The following is a 20,700-nucleotide window of genomic DNA, read 5'->3' on the forward strand; positions in this document are numbered from 1 at the left end:
TGTATTTGAATTACAGTTGTTGTTGTTAACAGCCCCTGTCATGGGCTCAGAGCGGCTCCTGCTGGGTGCCACAGGCAGGCTGTGTTTGTGTCCCCAGGCACGGTGGGAGGGCCTCACCGGGCGCATCACCTTCAACAAAACCGACGGGCTCAGGAAGGACTTCGACCTGGACATCATCAGCCTCAAGGAGGAAGGCACGGAAAAGGTAAAAAACACGGCCTAAAGTTCATTTGACAAGGGCATGGTTCCTCAGCTGAACCTCCTGTGACTGGGGTAAAACCCCCACCATTCTCAAGTGGTTTGAGTCAGAGTTAAAGCAGAGCTGCTGAGATTGGGTTTTTATTGTGCAGAGCATTTCCAGGTATGGGAGAGGAATGTGGGGCAGGCAATATTGTCTAATGGAAAGAATCATCCTCAGTGCACCTCGTTTTCAATTCTTGCCACTGCAGCTGTGGCTGGTAAATTCATACCTAGAGATAGATAAATTTATCTAGCAGTGCACAGATGAATGTGACATGAGGGAGACAGGAAAGAAGGTGCTCGAGTAACAACCTCCACGAAGAGGAGTTGCTGGGAATTCTCCAGGTTTCTGGGGCTGGATTTGCTCTCTTTCCCTTTGCCAGCCCTCAGCCAGCGATATGGGCTGCCCTGGGGGCGGCAGCTGCGGGTGTCCCCAGCCCCAGCCCAGGGGACAGCAGCTCCCGAGGCTGCTGGCCCTTGCTCTGCGTGCTGGCTCAGCTCGGGGTGGGGATTGCTGATGGGTTAATGGAGAATTTAACTGTAATTGCTCCCACACAGCTCTCCAGACAGCTTCTCTTTTCATTTTTAATGAAGCACTCTGTTTGTTTTTCCCTGTACCAAGGCTGCTGGCGAGGGTTCTAATCATTTGTATAAAGTGTGGAAGAAGGTTTGTACACAGACAGGTGATGCCAAAACCCTCTGGGCTGGGTCTTCTCACTCAGCCTTTGGGTTTTAATGGTGACTCCCCTATTGCAGTTTAGAGACAACAGTCTCTCTGAAAGCAGGAATTTTCCTGGTAGGATAAGTTTTTCTCCACTTGAGACACTGTAATTGCAAAGACTAAGAAGATCTTGGCAGGATTCAGCTTTTTCACCAAATTCAGGGGGGTTAAATTATTATTTACCCCCCCTGAATTTGGGGGGGTTAAATTGGAGCTGTGCTTTTCCCATCCTTGAGTAAAGGCCCCTGCTGCAGCAAAACCATTCCTTTTCTCCTGTGCCATCCTTCCTGATTCACCTAAAATTTACAGGGTAAAATTACAGTATTTTGGATGTGTATTGGCACCAGCTCCAAAGTCTGGCTTAATGTGCAGGGCTGGGGGCGTTTTTCCCCACACAAACCTCTCAGTGCTGGCAGTGTTCGAGCATTATTGCCTCAAAATTTGGATGAGTGTGTTATTAGCTCCTTACAGAAAAGAATAGAGATGATTAAGTGGGTGCTGTCATTCACTAACATATGGAAATTGGAACTAAGCTTGTTTATAAAAGATGTAAATTACCCCAGGAATCTCATCCCTCTTTGAACATAAGGTGCTTAAAACACAAAAGTGGGATTTGGAGACCAGCTCCACGCACTGCTCCCCACAGGACTTACAACCCCTGGTTGCTGTTCTAGGAGGAGAAGATAAAAACTGCATCCACTAAGTCTGAAGTGTTCTGCAGTCATGAGACAGAAACTTTTTGTAGTGCTTAGAATTGTATTTTGCCCGTGGTCCACACAGATCTCATTATTCCACACCCCTCCCTCATGCACAGTGTAGAAAGGTTTTGGGTTTGTGCTGTTTCTGTGAGAATAGACCGGTATAAAACATCCTCTACAAGCCTGCCTGTGTTCTCATGGAGCACATGCATCCTTAATAACCCAGTTTAATCTCCAGCAGATCAGGCTGAGGCACAAAGGCCCTCTCCCCTCCTTCCTGGGGAGTAGATCATCCCCTGACACACAGAAGCAATCTCCCCTTGGGCTGCGGGCATCTCGTGCTCTGCTGAGCTGATTTGAACCAAATTACAGCTGTTCAGAGCAGGGGCTCGCTGGGGAGGGCACGTGGCACTGTCACACTTGTCACTAAACTGCAAAACACCCCTGAGCTCCCCAGTGATGTCCTACCTGGTGTGGTCCTTCCTCCTCCCCGGTGCCCCTCCGGGCAGGGCTGTCCCTTTGCCCAGTGCTCTCCTGGTGTTCTGTGTGTGCTCTGTGACTCTGCTGCTCCCTGGTCTCATGGCTGTCTCCTCCTTCCCTGCTGCCAGACAACAAACACGTTCCCAGTCAGTAACAGGGAGCAGAAGGGCTCATCCGCCCTGGTGCAAATCCAAGGACATTGATATTTACTGTATTCCTGGCTCAGGCTGCCATAATAGCCAACATTTTATCTCCTTTGTAAATCTGTGCACTTTCCAGATCAGCTTGCCAACTGATCTAGTTTTGGAAACAAAGGGAATGACTGACAAATGCTTGGCATAAACTTTTTTTTAATGGCGTGGGTATCCCCATTAAGAATTTGGAAAAAAAAGTTTGTGAGGCGCAAAAGCAGTGGCACCTGGGGACACAAACCCCAAGTTTGCTTGAAATGGTTGTGCTCTCCACAGTGCCCAGCATAAATCAAACTGCCTGAGCCAGCTCCTTGCCTGGAGCTCCTCACATCAGCCCTCAGCCAGGCTGGGCATGAAAATCCACAGGCAAAAACACAGGAGATGCTTCCAGCCTGCGTTTAAAGTTGGGTAAATATTGATGTGAAGAAATAACATGGTTATAATTTCTGCCCCACAGCGTAGATCCAAATCCACTGAAAGGACAAATATCTTCCCTGGAGGCTTTGGATTGGGCAGTAAATACTGGAAGTTTTCACTGTCTCCAGGGCTGGAAAGGAATTTGCCTTTGGCCACTGATGTTTGCTGAGCAAATACTGCTCAGGGTGTGAAATGTACCACCTTGATGGCTCTGGCACATCCAGGAGTCCAGGAATGACAGAATAATCTTTGCTGAACCTGCTGAAGGCACAGGGCAAGCAAAAGGCCAGTGCATCCATCAGTCACTTCCAGGGTAGCTATTCAGGCTTTTAACCTGTTCTATCAGAACAGAGAGGTCTTGCCACATGTCTCAACTCCTCCATCGACAAAATTTTTTAAAATCCCATAAAAATAGACATTTGACTTTTATTTTAGCAGGGAACAAAGCCAGCCTGTTCCACTTTGGTTGCCAGCTTGCCACCCCAGCACTGCACTGCCAAGCCTCACACTCTCAGTGCTCCTGGGTTTGCATTTATGCATTTTGCAGTCATTGCCTGGGGTTTCTGGATCAGCCCGTGGTGCTGCTGCCCTGTTCTAGCACTGGCTCCCTTCCTGAGTGAGCCCTGAGGGCAGTGCTCTGGGGGTCTGGGGGATTGGGGCAGCCTCTGAGCCGCTCTCCTGTGTGCAGATTGGGGTGTGGAACTCCTACAGTGGCCTTAACATGACGGACAGCAACAAGGACCGCTCCACCAACATCACGGACTCGCTGGCCAACCGCACGCTCATCGTCACCACCATCCTGGTAAGGCTGCCCCAGCTCCATTGGGGCTCAGCATCCACACACACACACACGAGATTGGCTCCACAACACCACACTGCCGCTGGAAGGCTCCCAGAGCCTCTGCCTCCAAAACTGTTTCCCCTTGTCCGGCGTTTCAGACAAGCCCTGCGCACTTTTCCTCCCAGAAGAAGGAGCACACACAAACGCTCAGCTTTGCAGTCACTGCTCACACAGCCTTTGTTTTACTGGAAATGAGACAAGGAGGGCTGAAGGGAAGTGGTAAACAGCAGACAGACAGATTGAGTCATTGTGCTTACATTGTGTGAGGAATGGAAAAGGTTTAACTGGGTATTTGGGAGCTGCTCTGCATTGTGCTCTCTGCATGCCCAGTAATGCCCCTTTTTTTCAATTGCTCTGCCTAGTTCCTCAGGAGGGAAAGAGCTCAAAGGCTCCTTCTATACTGTGTGTCTACTACTCCTACACAGGTGTTTTGCCACATTAAACTGTTTGCCCAGATCTTCTCCTATCCAAAATCCTGTAAAAGGGAAAGCAAAAATGTACTTTGCAGTCTGCCTTTGCTGTTCTCCATTCCCTCTTCGCTCCATTTGAAGCTTTTTCTGAGTAAAGACTTATTTTTCACAGAATACAAAATGCTAGTTTCCCCTTATGGGGTTTTTCCTGTTATTTAGGATCCTCTGTCCTTCAGTATCCCTTCCTGTCCCTTGGAGTGGGACAATGCAGGGTCCAGACCCTGGGTCAGAGTTTGGAGCTGCTGGGCACAACTGGCATTAAAGCTCCTGGGAGCCCCAAATGGTCCATTCTACTGAGAATTAGGGCCCCTATGCTCATCACTAATTCATTCAGTGAGTTTGTTAACACACCTAGAAGAGCTTTTAATGCACACAGTAAATTGCTGGTTTCCATGTACTTGCAATCCCTGTGGAAAATATTAGCATTGTGTAGAGAAAGCGATCTAACCCGAGCCCAGGCTCACATCTCTCCCTGCCTGTGTGCTGTGTTTTCCTGCAGGAGGATCCCTATGTGATGTACAAGAAGTCTGACAAGCCCTTGTATGGCAATGACAGGTTTGAGGGGTACTGCCTGGACCTGCTCAAGGAGCTGTCAAACATCTTAGGCTTCATCTATGAGGTCAAACTCGTTTCTGATGGCAAATACGGAGCCCAGAATGACAAGGGAGAGTGGAACGGGATGGTCAAGGAGCTCATAGATCATGTAAGACTGAACCCTTCTCTCTCTGTCCTCCTTTCACCTGGGGTATTCTGTATCTGAAATATTCCCTGTGGTTTTCACCTCCTAGAGCCACTGCTGTGTCTGTTTTGCCACCCATCAGAGTAGGAACGTCTGAATGAGCAGTTTGCAGGTGTTGGGGGGAAATGTCCATCTGTGGCCAAGTCCCCCTGCCTTGTAAAAAGAGGAAATGGAATGTCAGCCCCCTAAAATACCCTAGAAATGTTAAATTCTGTTGAATTTGAGCCAAAAGTGATTTATTTTTTAATGCTCAGGAAAGAAATGGAGGGAATTGTGGTGAGTTTGCAGAACATGAAGCAGATGAGTGTTTTCCCTTTTGTGCTTCCAGAAAGCTGACCTGGCTGTTGCTCCTCTCACCATTACCTATGTCAGAGAGAAAGTGATTGATTTCTCCAAGCCCTTCATGACACTGGGAATCAGCATCTTGTACCGGAAGCCCAACGGGACCAACCCTGGCGTTTTCTCCTTTTTAAACCCTCTCTCTCCAGATATTTGGATGTATGTTCTCCTGGCCTGCCTCGGAGTCAGCTGTGTCCTCTTTGTCATTGCCAGGTAAGGCTGGCACAGAGTTCTGGATGCACCCACAGCCTCTCCCCTCACAGGTGCTGGATGGGCTCTGGAGCACCATCCTCAGGGGGTTATCCAGTCCTAAAACCTTCCTGCAAAGGCTTGGTCTTTTCTCATCAACACTGCCTTTCTGTATTGCACAATAAAGGACCCAAAAGGTGCACCTGGTTTTGCTGGAGGCCCAACCTCAGAGGTCTCTTCCACCCAAACTGGTTCTGTGCATGAGAGGAGAGGCCACGGGCTGACCTCCCAGGGGTGGCCTGAGGTGAAAGAGGAGTTTTTCCCTCCCCAGCAGCTGTGGGGCTGTGTGCAGTTACTCACCGCTTCCCACAGGCTCCTGCTGTGCCTCACTGCGCCATAAATAATAACTCCACTGTACACAGCCCATGATCTCAGTCATGGCTAATCTTAAATCTGCTCCTCTCTGGCAGATTGACTTTTCTGCACTTGTGTGCCAAGACTGAAAACATCCCCCAGCCCTCTGCACCTCAGAACAATGGAAGGAAACACAAATGCTTTCCTTGAGCTGATGCCTGAAAGCAGTGCCTGGTTAGATTCAGCTGCATGGAGTGAAGAAGTGAAATTGTGCTCATGTTAATTTAGATTTATACATTGTAACCCAAGCTGCTCTCAAAACCCCCATCGAGACCTGTCTGTGTCTCCAAATACACCAAGATTTCTGTAAGATTTGCAAAGTTTTTCAGCAAATATTGTTTGCTTTTAATAACCCCAGAAAACCATCCACTTCTTAGCACTGTCACAGTAAATTACATGGCTACCCACATTTTGACATCAGTTCCTGGAAAACAAATACTTGGGAATAATTTGCACAGACTGGTATAATCCTCCTGTCATTTCTTTCAACTTTTCAGCAGCTGAATAATTTCTCATTTGTCTCTGAGCCTTACATAGCCCTGTCATTGTTACATTAATTTTTAAAATCAAACACTGAAGTTTTTATCGCTGTGAAGGGTTGCAGGCTGGCAAAGCTCTGTTCCAAGTACACTGCCAGTGGATGAACAAGGTGTTTTCTGCCAGAATTTCCCCTTCTGCTAATGCCATCTCAGCTGTGCTGTTACGTCAGTGAAGGTAGAGCCAAGTAGCTGAGTCAATAATGTCACACAGACCCTGTGGATAAAGGTGCTTGGGTGACCTTGAGCATCTCAACTTTATCAGAAACCTCAGCACAGCTGCTGCTGGAGAGGGAGAAAAGCAGGGGGGGAAAGGCCAGGAAAGCAGAAGGTCTGAGCAGTGAATTCTGCTGAACTGTAAACCAGAGCTCAGCGCAGCAATAGAAACACAAGAAGAAAATCAGCTTTTGTTTTGAGGTGTAAAAGAAGCATACACCCTACTAACACATTGAAATCGGTAGCCAGGGCTAGGAAAACCTTCCCAGTCTGGAAGACAAGGCTTTGCTGCCAGAATTTCATGGCACTTTTTCTATTTCTGTGATAGAGATATTTCTTTCCAGTTTGCTGAATGTTTTCTGAAACCGAGCAAAATTCCAGCCAGGCAGGTCAGGCAGAGGGATTTATTCTTCTTCCTGCCCCGTGTGAACGCTGTGGGGGGAACTCTTCACTCCTAGGGCTCTTGGAAACCTACTGGTCCTAATTGGAGGTCTCTTGTGAAGGATGTGTTTCCCTCTGTGTGCATGAGCTGAGTCTGGTCACTCCACAACACCTGCTTCCATTATTGCAGCAGAAATCTGAAACATCTAACTTGGGAATTGCTTTTCTTTTGATGGGTGCATGCAGAACTGCTGTAACTTGAACCTGGAAACTTTGTCTTTTGTCATGATTTTTTATACTCTTGTTCTGGGTATTGTGCAGCTGATGGCATCCTAAGCTACATCCTCTCCCAATTAACGGGTTCATTATTACCAGACTTCATTACTTCAGCCAGGCAAGGCACGCCACTCACAACCGTGCATAAATTCAATGCTTAATTATATTGTTGCAACAGCAATTAGAATGTGTTGGGTGAGGTTGTCAATTAAAGCTGCATCCGCACGTTCCATGAGGAAGGCACGTGGCACTGGGGAGGAGGAGGAGCAGTCCTTGGGGTGCTCCTGCTGGGTGTGTGCTCAGCCCAGAGCTCTCCAGGGATCCCTGTGAGCTCCCTCCCTCCCTGCAGTGCCCATCCCGTGTCCCTGTGGCGCGGGGAGCTGCCTCCCAAGCTGGGCAGAGCAGGGTGCTCTGGATGCCCGGCCTGTGGGGCTGGTCCTGAACGGGCACCTGCTCCAGAGGGGACCCCATGGTCCTGGTGGGTCCCTGCCAGCTCAGAGCCTCCCGTGATTCTGGGAGTGCTGGGCAGTGCTGCAGGGACAGCACATCCAGCGTGCACTGACAGTGAGGGGTGCTGCCCTGGCAGGGCTGCTGCTCCTTCCTTATTCCCAAAGTGCAGCCCAGGAGCAGCCCGTGGCTCCCAGCAGTGCCCGTGCCAGGCCCAGCAGCGTGCCATCCATCTCTCCACAGCTGACCCACAGCTGGCACGGGGCAGTGCCCATGTCCCAGGACACCCTTCATGCCCAGCTCTCCTATGGCACGGGAGAGTGCCAATGTCTGGGAACACCCTTCATGCCAAGCTCTCCTATGGCCTGGGTCAGTGCCCATGTCCAGGGACACCCTACATACCAAGCTCTCCTTTGGCAAGGGGCAGTGCCAATGTCTGGGAACACCCTTCATGCCCAGCTCTCCTTTGGCACAGGGCAGTGCCCATGTCCCAGGACACCCTTCATGCCCAGCTCTCCTTTGGCACGGGTCAGCCCTCCGTGCCAGGCTGTCCCGTGCCCGTTCCCTGCGTGGTGCCGCGCTGCTCAGCAGGTTTGCTGTGTGTCCTCTGCTCGATGTTTACAGACTGTTTCTGTTGACTGCCACAGGTTTACACCATACGAGTGGTATAACCCCCACCCGTGCAACCCAGACTCAGATGTGGTGGAAAACAATTTTACTTTACTAAATAGTTTCTGGTTTGGAGTTGGAGCTCTCATGCAGCAAGGTACACCGGTTACACTTCGTTCTCGCACACGTCCCACAGTCTGCTCAAGGGCTTCTGTGCTGGTAAACTCCACCCTCTGTAAACAGCATGTACTGTAAAACCTGACCTCACACACGCAGGGTAGCCCAGGGGAGGGAAGCCAGGGGCCACTGCCGCTGGGGAACTCTGCAGCCCAGGCCAGGAGGAAGGAGGGCGAGCGTCTGAGAGGAAGGGGAGCACGGGAATTCTGCAGCTGAAATGGAATTTAATTGCAGGAGGGATATGAAGTGCCTCGTGCTGAAGTTGAATTTATTGGTATTAGAGGTTTGACAACAGGAAAATGTTGGGCTCCATCCCAGCACAAACAGCCTCAGCTGCCCTAGAAGAACTGTTCCAGCTGCCAAAGAGGGAAAGATGCTCTTTCTCCAGAAGGGTTGTTGAGTTTGTAGGCACTTGTCAAACACTTGTTTAAAACCACCACCAAACCCTGATTTTCTATGGCTTTTCTGCAGGTATGAGCCCTATCCTTCTGTAAATCATCCAACCCTAGAAGCCTTAACTTAACCCAGTCACAAGCCCCTGTTGCCGATGATTTTGGAAACAGCTGACATTTTATTCAGATGCCAAGGAGGGGCAGTGAAGCTTACTCCATGTGGGAAATCAAATAGATCTATGTACTAAACACATTTGGTTATGGCACTTATGTTCCAAGGTTTCCAATTAAATCACTTTTCACAACAACTGGGGTCCACTGAAAAGAGAGAAAATGTTTGCTAACAAACATTTCAAGTTGAATCAAAGCTGAACAAAAAAGACCCCATCCCATGACAACCAAAGAGGCAAAGCCCAGCAGTACCTTGGTATTAAATTCCTAAACATTTAAGTGAGGAATGTAAAACCATCTCTGCATTCATACAGGTATAGTTTGTTCTTTCCTCTTTAACAGATATGAGTAAATTTTAAAATAAAGAGGATTTTTTCCTAGATGTGGTAGAGAATAAAGTTTGTATTGACCTAAGAGGCACTTGCTTTTAGTGGTGCATTATTGTATTGAGAGGGTACAGAACTTCCCCACAGAAGTTGCTTTGAAGGAGGTTGGATGAAAGAAGAGCATTTCTGCTTTGTTTTGGAGCTTTTTTGTTTTATTTTCCTTCCAATTTGTCAGTAAAACGCAGGCTGAGGTTTTACAGTATCAGGCAGGTGTGTGTATCTAACTGTGGTTGCCCTGTGTGTGAAAGTGCCCCAGGATTTTGTGTTTCCTGTCCTGCCTTTTTTGGAGTTTACCATCATCCACAGCAAACTGTGGGATGCAGTGTCTGCTCGTTACCACTACCTTGGGTACATGACAGTCAGCCCCAACCAGACTCTGCTTGTCTTTTAAGGAGATTCAAAACAAAACAAAAGAAAGAGAGAAAAAGAAAGAAAGGCAAAAGCAAACATTTGTAAGGCAACACAAATGTTTCCATGTGCAAACTTGTGGTGTGATTGTCTGTGCCTCATGGTCACGTGAAGAGTTTGGACATGATGGGAGCGGTGGTGGAATCTGGGTCTAGCGTTGCACTCCTCCTCCTGGCAGCAGCTGCTCGTTATGCTTGACTGGAAGCCACTTGTGATTAAATTTTAAAATGTGATGATCAGACTTTCTCTTTTCTACAGAGCGTGAGCAAAGTCTGGATCAGGATTGGCTGTCATGTCTGCCATAAAAAGGCACTAGAGAGACTTCAGCAAGTATTGTCTCTGCCCCCGAGTCTTGCTGGCAACATTTTGATTTAGATGCTGCTTCCCCTGTTTTTCCCTGGAAGTCTCAGATGTGTTTGCATCCTCCGAAAGCATCCAAACAGGGCACATTTCATCCAATCCATGCAGGGAAGCTGTCACTGTCAGACAGGAGAGCTGTCCTCAGAGCCCAGCTCAGCCAGGAGCGGGGCAGGCAGGAGCAGGGAGTGCCCAGGTGGAGCAGGGGGGATGGAGCAGATCCTGGGCAGCAGGAAGGGGGGATTCTGCCCCTGAGCCCAGGTGAGAGCCCACCTCAGCCCTGGGGACACAGCAGCAGCACCTGGAGCTGCAGGAGAGAGCCCAGAGGGGCTGGAGCCAGGCTGGCAGAGCTGGGGGTGCTCACCTGGAGAGGAGCAGCTCCAGGGAGAGCTCAGAGCCCCTGCAGGGCCTGAAGGGGCTCCAGGAGAGCTGAGAGGGACTGGGGACAGGCATGGAGGGACAGGACAAGACAAATGGACTCAGACTGACAGAGTAGGTTTAGATTTGGTATTAAGAAAGAATTCCTCCCTGTGAGGGTGGGCAGGCCCAGGCACAGGGTGCCCAGAGCAGCTGTGGCTGCCCCTGGATCCCTGGCAGTGCCCCAGGCCAGGCTGGACAGGGCTTGGAGCAGCCTGGGACAGTGTGAAGCCATGGCAGGGGTGGCACTGGGTGATCCTCAAGGTCCCTTCCAGCCCAGGCCACTCTAGGATAGTTCCAGAGCTTTTTTCTGGAACTGAGGCCCTCAGAAAGGTGAACCCTGGAATCACCATGGGAAAAATGAGATGCTGCCCCACTCAGCTCAGCCAGGAGCAGGGTTTGCTCTCACCTCACCAGAGCAGGGCAGGATTACCAGGGTGGGAACTGAGTGTGTTGTTTCCCACAAACCATGTTTTGCTGCAGGAAGTCACAGGAGGTTTGGCACCTCTCCCCACAAGTGCAGCTCACAGGGATTTTCCATCCTCTCCTGAGCAGCACTGGCACGTTCCATGTGTGTGCACAGCATCAGGGGCCAGGTGCAGCAATTCTATTGTATGGCTGCCTAAGCTTAAAAGCAAGAATCCCTTCAGGATGACCTGAATGAGCGCAGCTTTGCAGCTCAACCTCAGCCTAGAAATAGAGAGCAACAAGGAAATATTCCATTGTAATGAAAAAGAAATCTAATCAGGAAAACAAGAAAGTACAGCAGAAACTCAAACACAAACCCAGGCAGAGCTACAGCTCTGGAAACAACTCCATTTGGCCTGGAAAATTTCAAGTGAGAGTTTTTGCCTTCAGACTGCTCTCGCTGTTTGGCAGTTCTGTCAACACACTCCAACCCTTGGGCTAAGCTTAGCTCTGACCTTTAAGAGACACAGCTCTGTGTTTACAAATACAGCTCCAATCTGTTTGCTGGTTGGTGGGGAAGGCTTTACCCTTTCGGTCTCTGCCCCAAAAGTCACATTCAGAGTTTTTGCAAAGTCTGAAAATGTTCTGTGCAATGTTGAAATTTCTTGCAGAACTCGGTGAATAGCTGAGGAGGCATAATATGTCAACATGTTTTTCCAGTAATAGAAAAATGTTTGTGAAATCAAAAGCTTTAGCCCTGAGCACTCTGTTCACGGGCTCTTAAGTATTTTCTTAAGTCCATCCCTCATCAGCAAAATAATGATACAAAACCTTTACTTTGAAGTCAAATTACTCAGGTGTAGACCTAAGAGCTTTGCTGAACCAGATCCTGAATCCCACATTATGCACAGAATTCAGCGGGAATGGCCCCCCAGTTAAAGAGCAGAAGATTTGCCTCAGAACACTTAGAAACACGAGTATCTCTGTGGCTGAAATAGAGGTTATCTGAGTGCCTGGAAACCATTGCAGTGCAGGTAACACGTGCTGCTCTGTGGGGCTTTATGGCAATGGCAGAGAGCTGCTCAGACCTGTTCAGAATAATGTGTTAAATTCACTGTGCAAAACTTTGCATCGCCCTGAGGATCCCAGGGATGCATCCATGGACTCTGGTTTCTCAGAGGTGAAGCCCACGTTGCTAGAAGAGGGTTTGTGGGGGCTGAGCTGAGGTTCAGTGGAGGTGACTGGGGCTGCACTGATCTCCCTGTTGGTGCTGAGCTGTGTCAATAGGATGCACGGGGCAGGCTCCTCCTGTGGGTATTTCTGTCAGGCAGCTGGGAGCAGAGAGTGTTTGCTAAAGAGCTCTGGTTACAAAATTGATTGCAGTGTATGGGCACAAAGGGAATCCAGGAGCAGACAAATACCAGAGTAGCTGGCTGGGGATGTACAAGATTAATATCACAAGGCTGGTTAGCTCAGAGAGGTAAGGGGCTTAGACCCAAGGATAATTCCATTTGTCATGTATCATGGCACACATCCCCTTCCCAGTGTGTTACCATTATAAATGTCAGCCGTGCATCTGTGAGATTATTGTTGAAATCATTTTATCATGCTACAGCTCATAAAAGCATTCTGTGCCTAAAACCAGGCCGTGGTATCAGGAAAGGCTCATTTTAATATGATTTTTTTGATGGTGTTGTAACAGGATCAGAGCTGATGCCCAAAGCTCTTTCCACCAGAATAGTTGGAGGAATATGGTGGTTTTTCACCTTAATCATAATCTCATCCTATACTGCCAACCTGGCTGCCTTCCTGACCGTGGAGAGGATGGAATCTCCCATCGACTCGGCAGATGACCTGGCCAAGCAAACCAAGATAGAGTACGGGGCTGTCAGGGACGGATCCACCATGACCTTCTTCAAGGTAAGGCAAAAACTGGGGCAGCCGCGGGGCCGGAGCCGCTCCCGGGGCTCCTGCGGGGCCGGGAGGCGGAGCCGCAGCATCCCCGGGGATCGCCGGGGTGGGCAAATGCAGCATTCACCCAAAACCAGGGGCACAGCATCCCCGGGGATCGCCGGGGTGGGGAAATGCAGCATTCACCCAAACCAGGGGCACAGCATCCCCGGGGATTGCTGGGGTGGGGAAATGCAGCATTCACCCAAAACCAGGGGCACAGCATCCCCAGGGATCACAGGGATAGGGAAATGCAGCATTCACCCAAACCCAGGGACACAGCATCCCCAGGGATCACAGGGATGGGGAAATGCAGCATTCACCCAAACCCAGGGGCACAGCATCCCCGGGGATCACAGGGATAGGGAAATGCAGCATTCACCCAAACCCAGGGGCACAGCATCCCCCAAGGGTCACAGGGATTGGGAAATGCAGCATTCACCCCAACCCAGGGGCACAGCATTCCCCAAGGGTCACAGGGGTAGGGAAATGCAACATTCACCCAGGGCCACACCTCTCAGGTAAGGATGGGGAAAGCAGCCAGTTCGCCCGCTTGCCCAGGGGCCGCAGCATCCCGGCGATCGCTGGGATGGGGAAATGCAGCATTCACCAAAACCAGGGGCACAGCATCCCTGGGATGCTGGGATGGGAAATGCAGCATTCACCAAACCAGGGCACAGCATCCCCGGGATTGCGGGGTAGGGAAATGCAGCATTCACCTAAAACCAGGGAACACAGCATCCCAGGGATCAAGAAGGTGAAATGCAACATTCACCTAGACCAGACACAGCATCCCAAGGGATCAGAGGAGTCAGTAAATACCTAATTCACCCACAGCCACAACCACAGCATCCTGAGGGACTGGAGAAGGTAAATTCAGCAGGTACCTCAGCCTCAGGGGATCCTTCAGCCCAGGAGTGTAAAACCCAGCAGGTTTCCCCCAGGACATGTGGAAAACCAGCCTGGCAGTGAAGTGCAGCAAGGGGTAAACCCATCTGCCACTGATGGGAGCCAGGGCATGGACATGGGGATATTCTCATCCAGCTGGGATGCTATTTCCTCCCAGCCACTTCACTAAAAAGCAGCTGGAAAAGTCTGCTTCCCCTTCTGAAAGCCACATTTGCACCATGGTAATTCTACAGGAAAATGCAAGTTTGTTTGTCCCTATTTTTAATGCTCCATGGTCAATATTACCCAGACTATCAATGCAGGGGCCACACACACACCTGAACACATCTGCAAGTGAAGAGTTTTCTGTAGCTAATTGTTTGGTAGACAACTGTGATAATTATGTCTTTTTCCTGTTTTTTAATGATTATATTAATTACAGACCAAATGGATAATCTCATAAAATGTCAGTGCAAAAGCCAACAAGCTATAAATCCAGAATACATGCCCAAAACCCCTGTGACAGTCAGAATTCCATAGCAGCTCCCTCAGCAGTGTCAGCAGGGAAGGCAGGCTCAGGATGAGCCCGGATCAGGCTTTTCCCTGTGGTGTCTGAGGATGGTGCTCATGCAGTCACACACAGAGCCTCAGGAGGGGATGAGACTCTGGGGAAAGCAGTGGGGCAGAGCAACATCTGTGACAGAGATCTCTCCCTCTCTGGGGACATCCCAAAACTACAAAAATCAAAAATTCCAGTGCCACCTGCTCCAGGTGACCCTGCCTTGGTGGGGGGTTGGACTGGGTGATCTCTGGAGGTCCCTTCCAACCCCAACCATCCCAGGATTCTGGGGTTCTGGGTAGTCTGTCCCTGCTGGCACTGCCAGGGGTGAGCTGCCCCTGGCAAGGCTCTGCTGGGGCTGAGCAGAGATGTTTCCTTGCTGAAAGGAAAACACCAGCTACAGCATTTTGCTGTAGTGAGCTCCTGAAATGATGAGCTGACATTTCCACTGAGATGGAAACCCACCTGGAGATGTTCCAGTAAAGCAAGCTCTGGATTCTCCTCTGGCTCTTTCATGCCCAAAGAAGCTCACTGCCATTGATATTCTGAAGTCAAATTTAGCTTCAGAGACAAAACTTCAAATCCTGTTGCATCCCTGTATTTTTAGAGGAAATAGGTCCTGGAGCTGTACATGAGAAGCTCAGAACAAATTTCCTAGAGCTGTTTTTAGTTTTACACTGATTTCTTTTTGCACCATTAATCCTGCAGGCAGAAATATGTAGGCTTTAAAGCATGTGAGCTTGTAAAAGCAAACCTTCAGACAAGGTGGTTAAATATTTATGCACTACATGTGCCAGCTTACTTGTGCCTGAAATACATGTGCACACAGGCACAGGGGAAAGGGCAGCACAGAAACTGGGCATGGATTCCCTGGCAGAGGGATGGGGGCACAGTGAAAACGCATGAGAAATGCAGTGTATCACACTTGTAAACACTCTGTGGGTTATTATTATGGAAGTATCTCCAGATCCTCACAAGATTAGGAGTTCTTTGTCCTGGCCAAAACCTGAAATAAAAACATCCTGGAGCAGCTCTCTGTACAAAAGCAGCTACTTGTGTGTGCAGAGGAAGGCTCTGACTTTGGTGCATCTGCTCCTTGAGCTACACAAACACACAGACCCCAGGGAGGGGCCTGGGAGGAGGCAGCAGGAGGGAGTTCAGCTAATTCAGGCAGCAGTAACTCCACTCCCACTCTCCTCCCAGGGCACAGCGCAGTTCCAGCGACATCCCAGGCTCTGCCTCTGTCCCAGGAGCTGTCCAGCCCCCGCGAGTGCTGAAGCGCTGGGAGCGGGGACAGGGAAAGCAGGGATCGCTGCGGCAGCAGCAAACACACCCTGGGGAGTGAGCGCAGGGCTGGGCGCCCTGGGAAGGGTCACGGCCTCGAGTGCTTTCTCTGCTGCAAGCTGTGGTTTGTCAGATCAAACAGTGCCAAAGCCAAGGGATGCCAAGGGGAACAGATTGTTTTCAGAACAACATTTTTCAAAGCAAACCACCACGTGCTGAGCATTCCTCGCTGTGGAGGGCACAGGAACAAGGGACTGACATGCAGCACAGGAGGGGCACAGCCCAAATCCCTCTGGTTTCCAGGACTGAATGGGACACACATGGAAAAAAGGTTTCTGTAGACATCAGGCACAGGAAAACACAAAGCAGACTCTAAAGAACTTCGATTTAGGACTTAGTGCTCAAAGTAGCAGCAGGAAGCCCTGGAAGATGAGATTACATGCTGTAACTGCTGGATGGGATGGAGGTCAGGAAGCACACTAGAAAAGCAAGGTACCCCCACTGCTTTACCTGCATTTATTCAAATGCACTTTCCAAAGCTCCACTTGCATTTATTCAAGCTGACATCACTTGCAGTTAGTGGTGTCTAAAAGGCCCATGCTAACGGTTGTGACTGCCCAGGTTTGGAATGCCTAGCACCAGTGTCCTTGTTGCTATAGTTTCCTCAGAAAAAAAATTATCTGAAGATGAGATATTTTTCAAGGAAGTCACTTTTCTGTAGTTACTTTTAGCCAGACAGTGGGGGGAATGAAAAAAAATCAACTGGAATTATTTGGGGGGGGAAATGGAGTTCTGACTTTAAAAAGAACCTTAGAATTGGCCTTTTCCCTGTGTAGAGATGCCAGATCTGGCCAGAGCAGATGGAAATACCCCAAAACCAGGGCCTGGGCAGCTCAGGACAGTGAAGCCTTTTAGGAGGGCAAGCCAGCAGCACCCCAGCAGCGTTGCCCATCTGTGGGAATGACAAATGTGGGAGAAGTCCCCCTGAAGGCAAGATGTTCCCCATCCCCAAGCAGTGACAGACTTTATTTCTCCAGACTGCTGTCCTGCTCTGTTTCCAGCATGTCCATAAATCTTCCACTGCTTTTTTGCCCCTCCATCATTACAGATCTTAACCCTGTGTTGCAGCTTGTGCCAGCTCCTGCCTTCTAAAGTGCAGATGTGTTTCCACTGAAATGAATGAAAATTCAAAGGCCAAAATTTGGCACAGGATCCAGGCTGAGGAAAAAAAATGGGAGCTGGCAAGTTGAGAAGCCAAGATTGTTCTTACAAACTCTTCTGAGTAAGGAACACATTCTTCCACTAAATTCCACTGTCAGACTCAGTCTAGTGCATAAACATAGCATCAATTTCAAAAATATTCCCAACTGAGCTATAAAAATGGTAACTACTTGTGGAGAGCCACTTAACCACCTTCAGAGTTTAATGGCATTGTGTGGCTCACCAAACTGAGGAGGAATTCAGGTGACATTCACAGATACTGAATTATAGGTAAGGCATATTAACATTTAAAGCTCAAAGGACCAGAAAATCAACTTCTCACAGGTATCCTCCCAAAGCTGGTGTTTAAAATGGAGCCTGGAATCAGCTGAGATGGCTGTAAACCAGAGACAGGGCTTGAGGGACTGCAGAGAAAGTGGGAAACAAGAAGAGATTCCTCAGCACAAAGCCCAGTAAGAGGGGAGTGCTGCTGGAAGGAAACCCTGCCACCAGTTCCCCGTCACTCTGGATGTGGTACCGCCACTGAGGCTGGGGAGGCTGAGGCACGCCTGGCAAGGGCAGCTGGGGTGCTGGTGTGACTCTGTGCCCCCTTTTCCCCGGCAGAAATCCAAAATCTCGACGTACGAGAAGATGTGGGCGTTCATGAGCAGCCGGCAGCAGACGGCGCTGGTGAAGAACAACGACGAGGGCATCCAGCGCGTGCTCACCACCGACTACGCGCTGCTCATGGAGTCCACCAGCATCGAGTACGTGACCCAGAGGAACTGCAACCTCACCCAGATCGGGGGCCTCATCGACTCCAAGGGCTACGGCGTGGGCACCCCCATTGGTAAGGGCTGGGGAGCACAGCAGTGTCCCCTGAGGCAAACCATTCACTCCTGGGACCTCAGAATCAGGACTGAATCATGTGACAGTGGATGCACACTGACCAAACCAGGGCTAGATGGGACATTGGGAAGGAATTCCTCCCTGAGGGGGTGCTGAGGCCCTGGCACAGGGTGCCCAGATAATCTGTGGCTGCCCCATCCCTGAAAGTGTCCAAGGCCAGGTTGGATGCGTGGATGCGTGTCCAAGGCCAGGATGGTACAGTGGAAGATGTCCCTGCCCACCTGACTGGAAGGGCTTTAAAGTCCCTTCCCACCCAAACCATTCTGGGATTCTGTATGTGCCCCAAAGAAAACTCCTTACTCACGGCCCTGCATCTCCCTGATGCAGAACCCTGCAGGTGACCCTCACTGTTCTTCAGTGTTGCACTGAGGTCATGAAATAAATCAGAAAATCATCCCCTTTCATGCAGAGCTTTAAGACTCCCAATTTCTCCGAACTCTCTCTGGCAGACCTTTTCTAGCATGTCCAGTACCCTTTCTAAGATCTTTTAATTGTACAGCATTAAAAATTGTGTCAGATTTTTGTGCTGTGCACTTGTGAACAATTGGCACTGGGGGGCCAGATTTTATCCTGTGTTCATACAATTATGGAGCCACAGAAGGGTTTGGCTTGGAAAGAATCTCAAAGTGCCACCCCTGCCATGGCAGGGACACCTCCCGCTATCCCAGGCTGCTCCAAGCCATGTCCAGCTGGGGATTGGTTCATCCATTGCTTGACAGAGCAATATAAATAAGGGAGAAACACCTCTGCACTTGGAACTGTCACTCTTTGTGGTGCTGAGCCCCACAGACAGATTGTCACAGACATGACATCCCAAGAATATTTTACCACTGGCTATGTGGGAACAGCCCTGGCACCCTGAGGAAAGTGATACAAAAGCTAAAACCCCCAGGAATGACAAACTCATGGCAAGAGTTTCCTTGCGGTTATAAAACTGCCACACTTTAAACCAAGAACAATGAAGGAATAATTGGAACAGATGGCAATCCTCAGAGACAGTGCAGCCATTGGAAATGCAGCTGTGAAATATATTTATAAGATGTTTCTTGTATGAGAAGTGAACCTTTATATTTTTGTTGAGAAAAACCTGCAAAATTCAGGGGAATATATATCCCCAAGCACTGTGGAATAATCCAGCATCATTAAGCATCTCATAAACAACTGATTTCATAAACAAGATAAACCTGCCACTATTCAGAGGGACCCCCAAGGCTCTGCTATTTCTCTCAGAGCATTCAAGAGTATTGATTGCAGAGGCTGTATGGAAAATAAAAAATTTAAAAGGGCTGTCTGTGACCCTTAACACCAGATCTTCATCAGGGCTTAACTGCAGGGGAATGTAAAACCACAGGGCCTGTGACTCCAGAATGTCCAGTGAGGGAGCTGGACAGCACCTTATGGCTCCTGAAGAAACAGGGAGGAGAACTGGAGAATTCCTGAATCCAGGAAATGTATCATTTTATCAGAGCATCTTCTGCAAGTAAAATACAGCAGTTATAGGCATCAGGAGGAATTTCTCCATGGAGAGGGTGCTCAGGCCTTGGCAGGGGCTGCCCAGGGAGGTTTGGAGTGCCCATCCCTGGAGGTGTCAGAAAGGCCTGGGTGTGGCACTCAGTGCTCTGGGCTGGGGACAAGGTGGGCACTGGGCACAGGCTGGACTCAGTGCTCTCAGTTCCCTTCCACCCTCAATGATTCTGGAATTCTGTGATATGTAACTCCAGGATCAGTGCCAGGCTGGTGCAGGTAATTCTAACACTAAAGCTCTTCCCAGTTCCTTGGGAGACTGCTGAGAAAGTAGACAAATGTATTTCTTGGCCTAAGAGGTTTGTTAACAGCTCAGAGGCCATAAGTAATGTGCTGAATATTTAAAGAGGCGTGGAGATGGATTTGTGGGTGGTGGTAGAGCTCACCAATAAACCACCACCAGTGCAGCTCTCCAGGCACTCTTGACAAACTCTAAAAGCCAGTGCAGAAATCTAGAGGTGCCTGTTACCCTCCAGATGAATTGTGGTAATCCTGATGGCAACATAAACAACACAAGAAGGAATGAACAGCCCCACAAATCCTGTGCTGTGACTCTGGCTGCTCCACTTTAGCTCCCAGCTGTGTCCTTCCAGACAGGGGAAATGGATGAGTCCTGCAGCCTCACACATTGCAGGGGACAAGGCACAAACAATTCTGCTCTCTCTTCTCCAGGCACTGCTGTTTCCAGGGGTAATAATTCACTCCTCTGTGCAAAGCCAGTTTTTGGAGGTGTTTCTGGCCTGTTTTCTGTGCTGTTATTTTTGGGTCTTTAACAGCAAGCACACAACTCATCCATTCTTACAGCGGGCACGTTTTCCTCTCAGAGCTGGCTGCCTGCAGCAGTGCTGGTCTCTGGCTTCCCAGATGGATTTGGGATAGTGTGACACATGTCTCCTGGCAGCTGTGGGCACAGCATGGCCCAGTGCTGGCAGTGCTCTGCCCCAGCAGCAGCTGAGTGCTGGCACAACAAATGAGGAGCCGCAATGTTCCTCACGCTGCTCTCCTCAGACAGGGCTGGGGGATGAAGGAGATGGAGAGCAGAGAGGGGGACATGCATCCGTGGGACAAGGTTTTTAACAATGTCCTGCACAGCAAAATAAGGAGCAGAACTGAAGCTGTGGGGCCAAATTTCTGAGGCTATTTCAGTGCATGAGGAGTGGTGCCTCAGTGAGATTTTTCTGAAGTGCCATGTGATCCCTTCCATTCTGGCACACAATCTGCCTTAAAGCTTGGTTTGCCTTCATGGAGCTGAGTTTGCAACATCTCTAATGTGCAGCAAAATGTGACTTTGGTAAAATAGAGGTTGAAGAAAATCTGAGAATCACAGAACTGCCTGGATTGGGAGGGACTGGATTGAAGCCCATCCAGTGCCACCCCTGCCATGGGCAGGGACACCTTCCACTATCCCAGGCTGCTCCAAGTGCCATCCAACCTGGCTTTGGACACTTGCAGGGACCAGGGGCAGC

At 49.6% G+C, this 20,700-nt stretch overlaps 1 protein-coding gene across 5 annotated transcripts in view; it reads left to right on the forward strand.

Moving 5' to 3' along the window:
- GRIK1 (glutamate ionotropic receptor kainate type subunit 1) overlaps positions 1-20,700 on the forward strand; it is a 97,610-nt gene that overhangs the window by 67,866 nt on the left and 9,044 nt on the right. For 2 of the 5 annotated variants that reach the window (XM_064729002.1, XM_064728992.1), the window contains exons 8-15: positions 98-205; positions 863-907; positions 3,436-3,549; positions 4,558-4,761; positions 5,126-5,349; positions 8,243-8,361; positions 12,623-12,840; positions 17,426-17,651. In XM_064729002.1, the coding sequence (XP_064585072.1) occupies positions 98-205; positions 863-907; positions 3,436-3,549; positions 4,558-4,761; positions 5,126-5,349; positions 8,243-8,361; positions 12,623-12,840; positions 17,426-17,651 (1,258 nt within the window). Of the gene's footprint in view, positions 1-97; positions 206-862; positions 908-3,435; positions 3,550-4,557; positions 4,762-5,125; positions 5,350-8,242; positions 8,362-12,622; positions 12,841-17,425; positions 17,652-20,700 lie in introns of those variants that run through there. The other 3 variants (XM_064729020.1, XM_064729011.1, XM_064729023.1) reach the window with 2 other exon arrangements.

Source organism: Zonotrichia leucophrys, chromosome 1 (assembly GCF_028769735.1).
Source record: "Zonotrichia leucophrys gambelii isolate GWCS_2022_RI chromosome 1, RI_Zleu_2.0, whole genome shotgun sequence".
Classification (NCBI taxonomy): Eukaryota; Metazoa; Chordata; class Aves; order Passeriformes; family Passerellidae; genus Zonotrichia; species Zonotrichia leucophrys.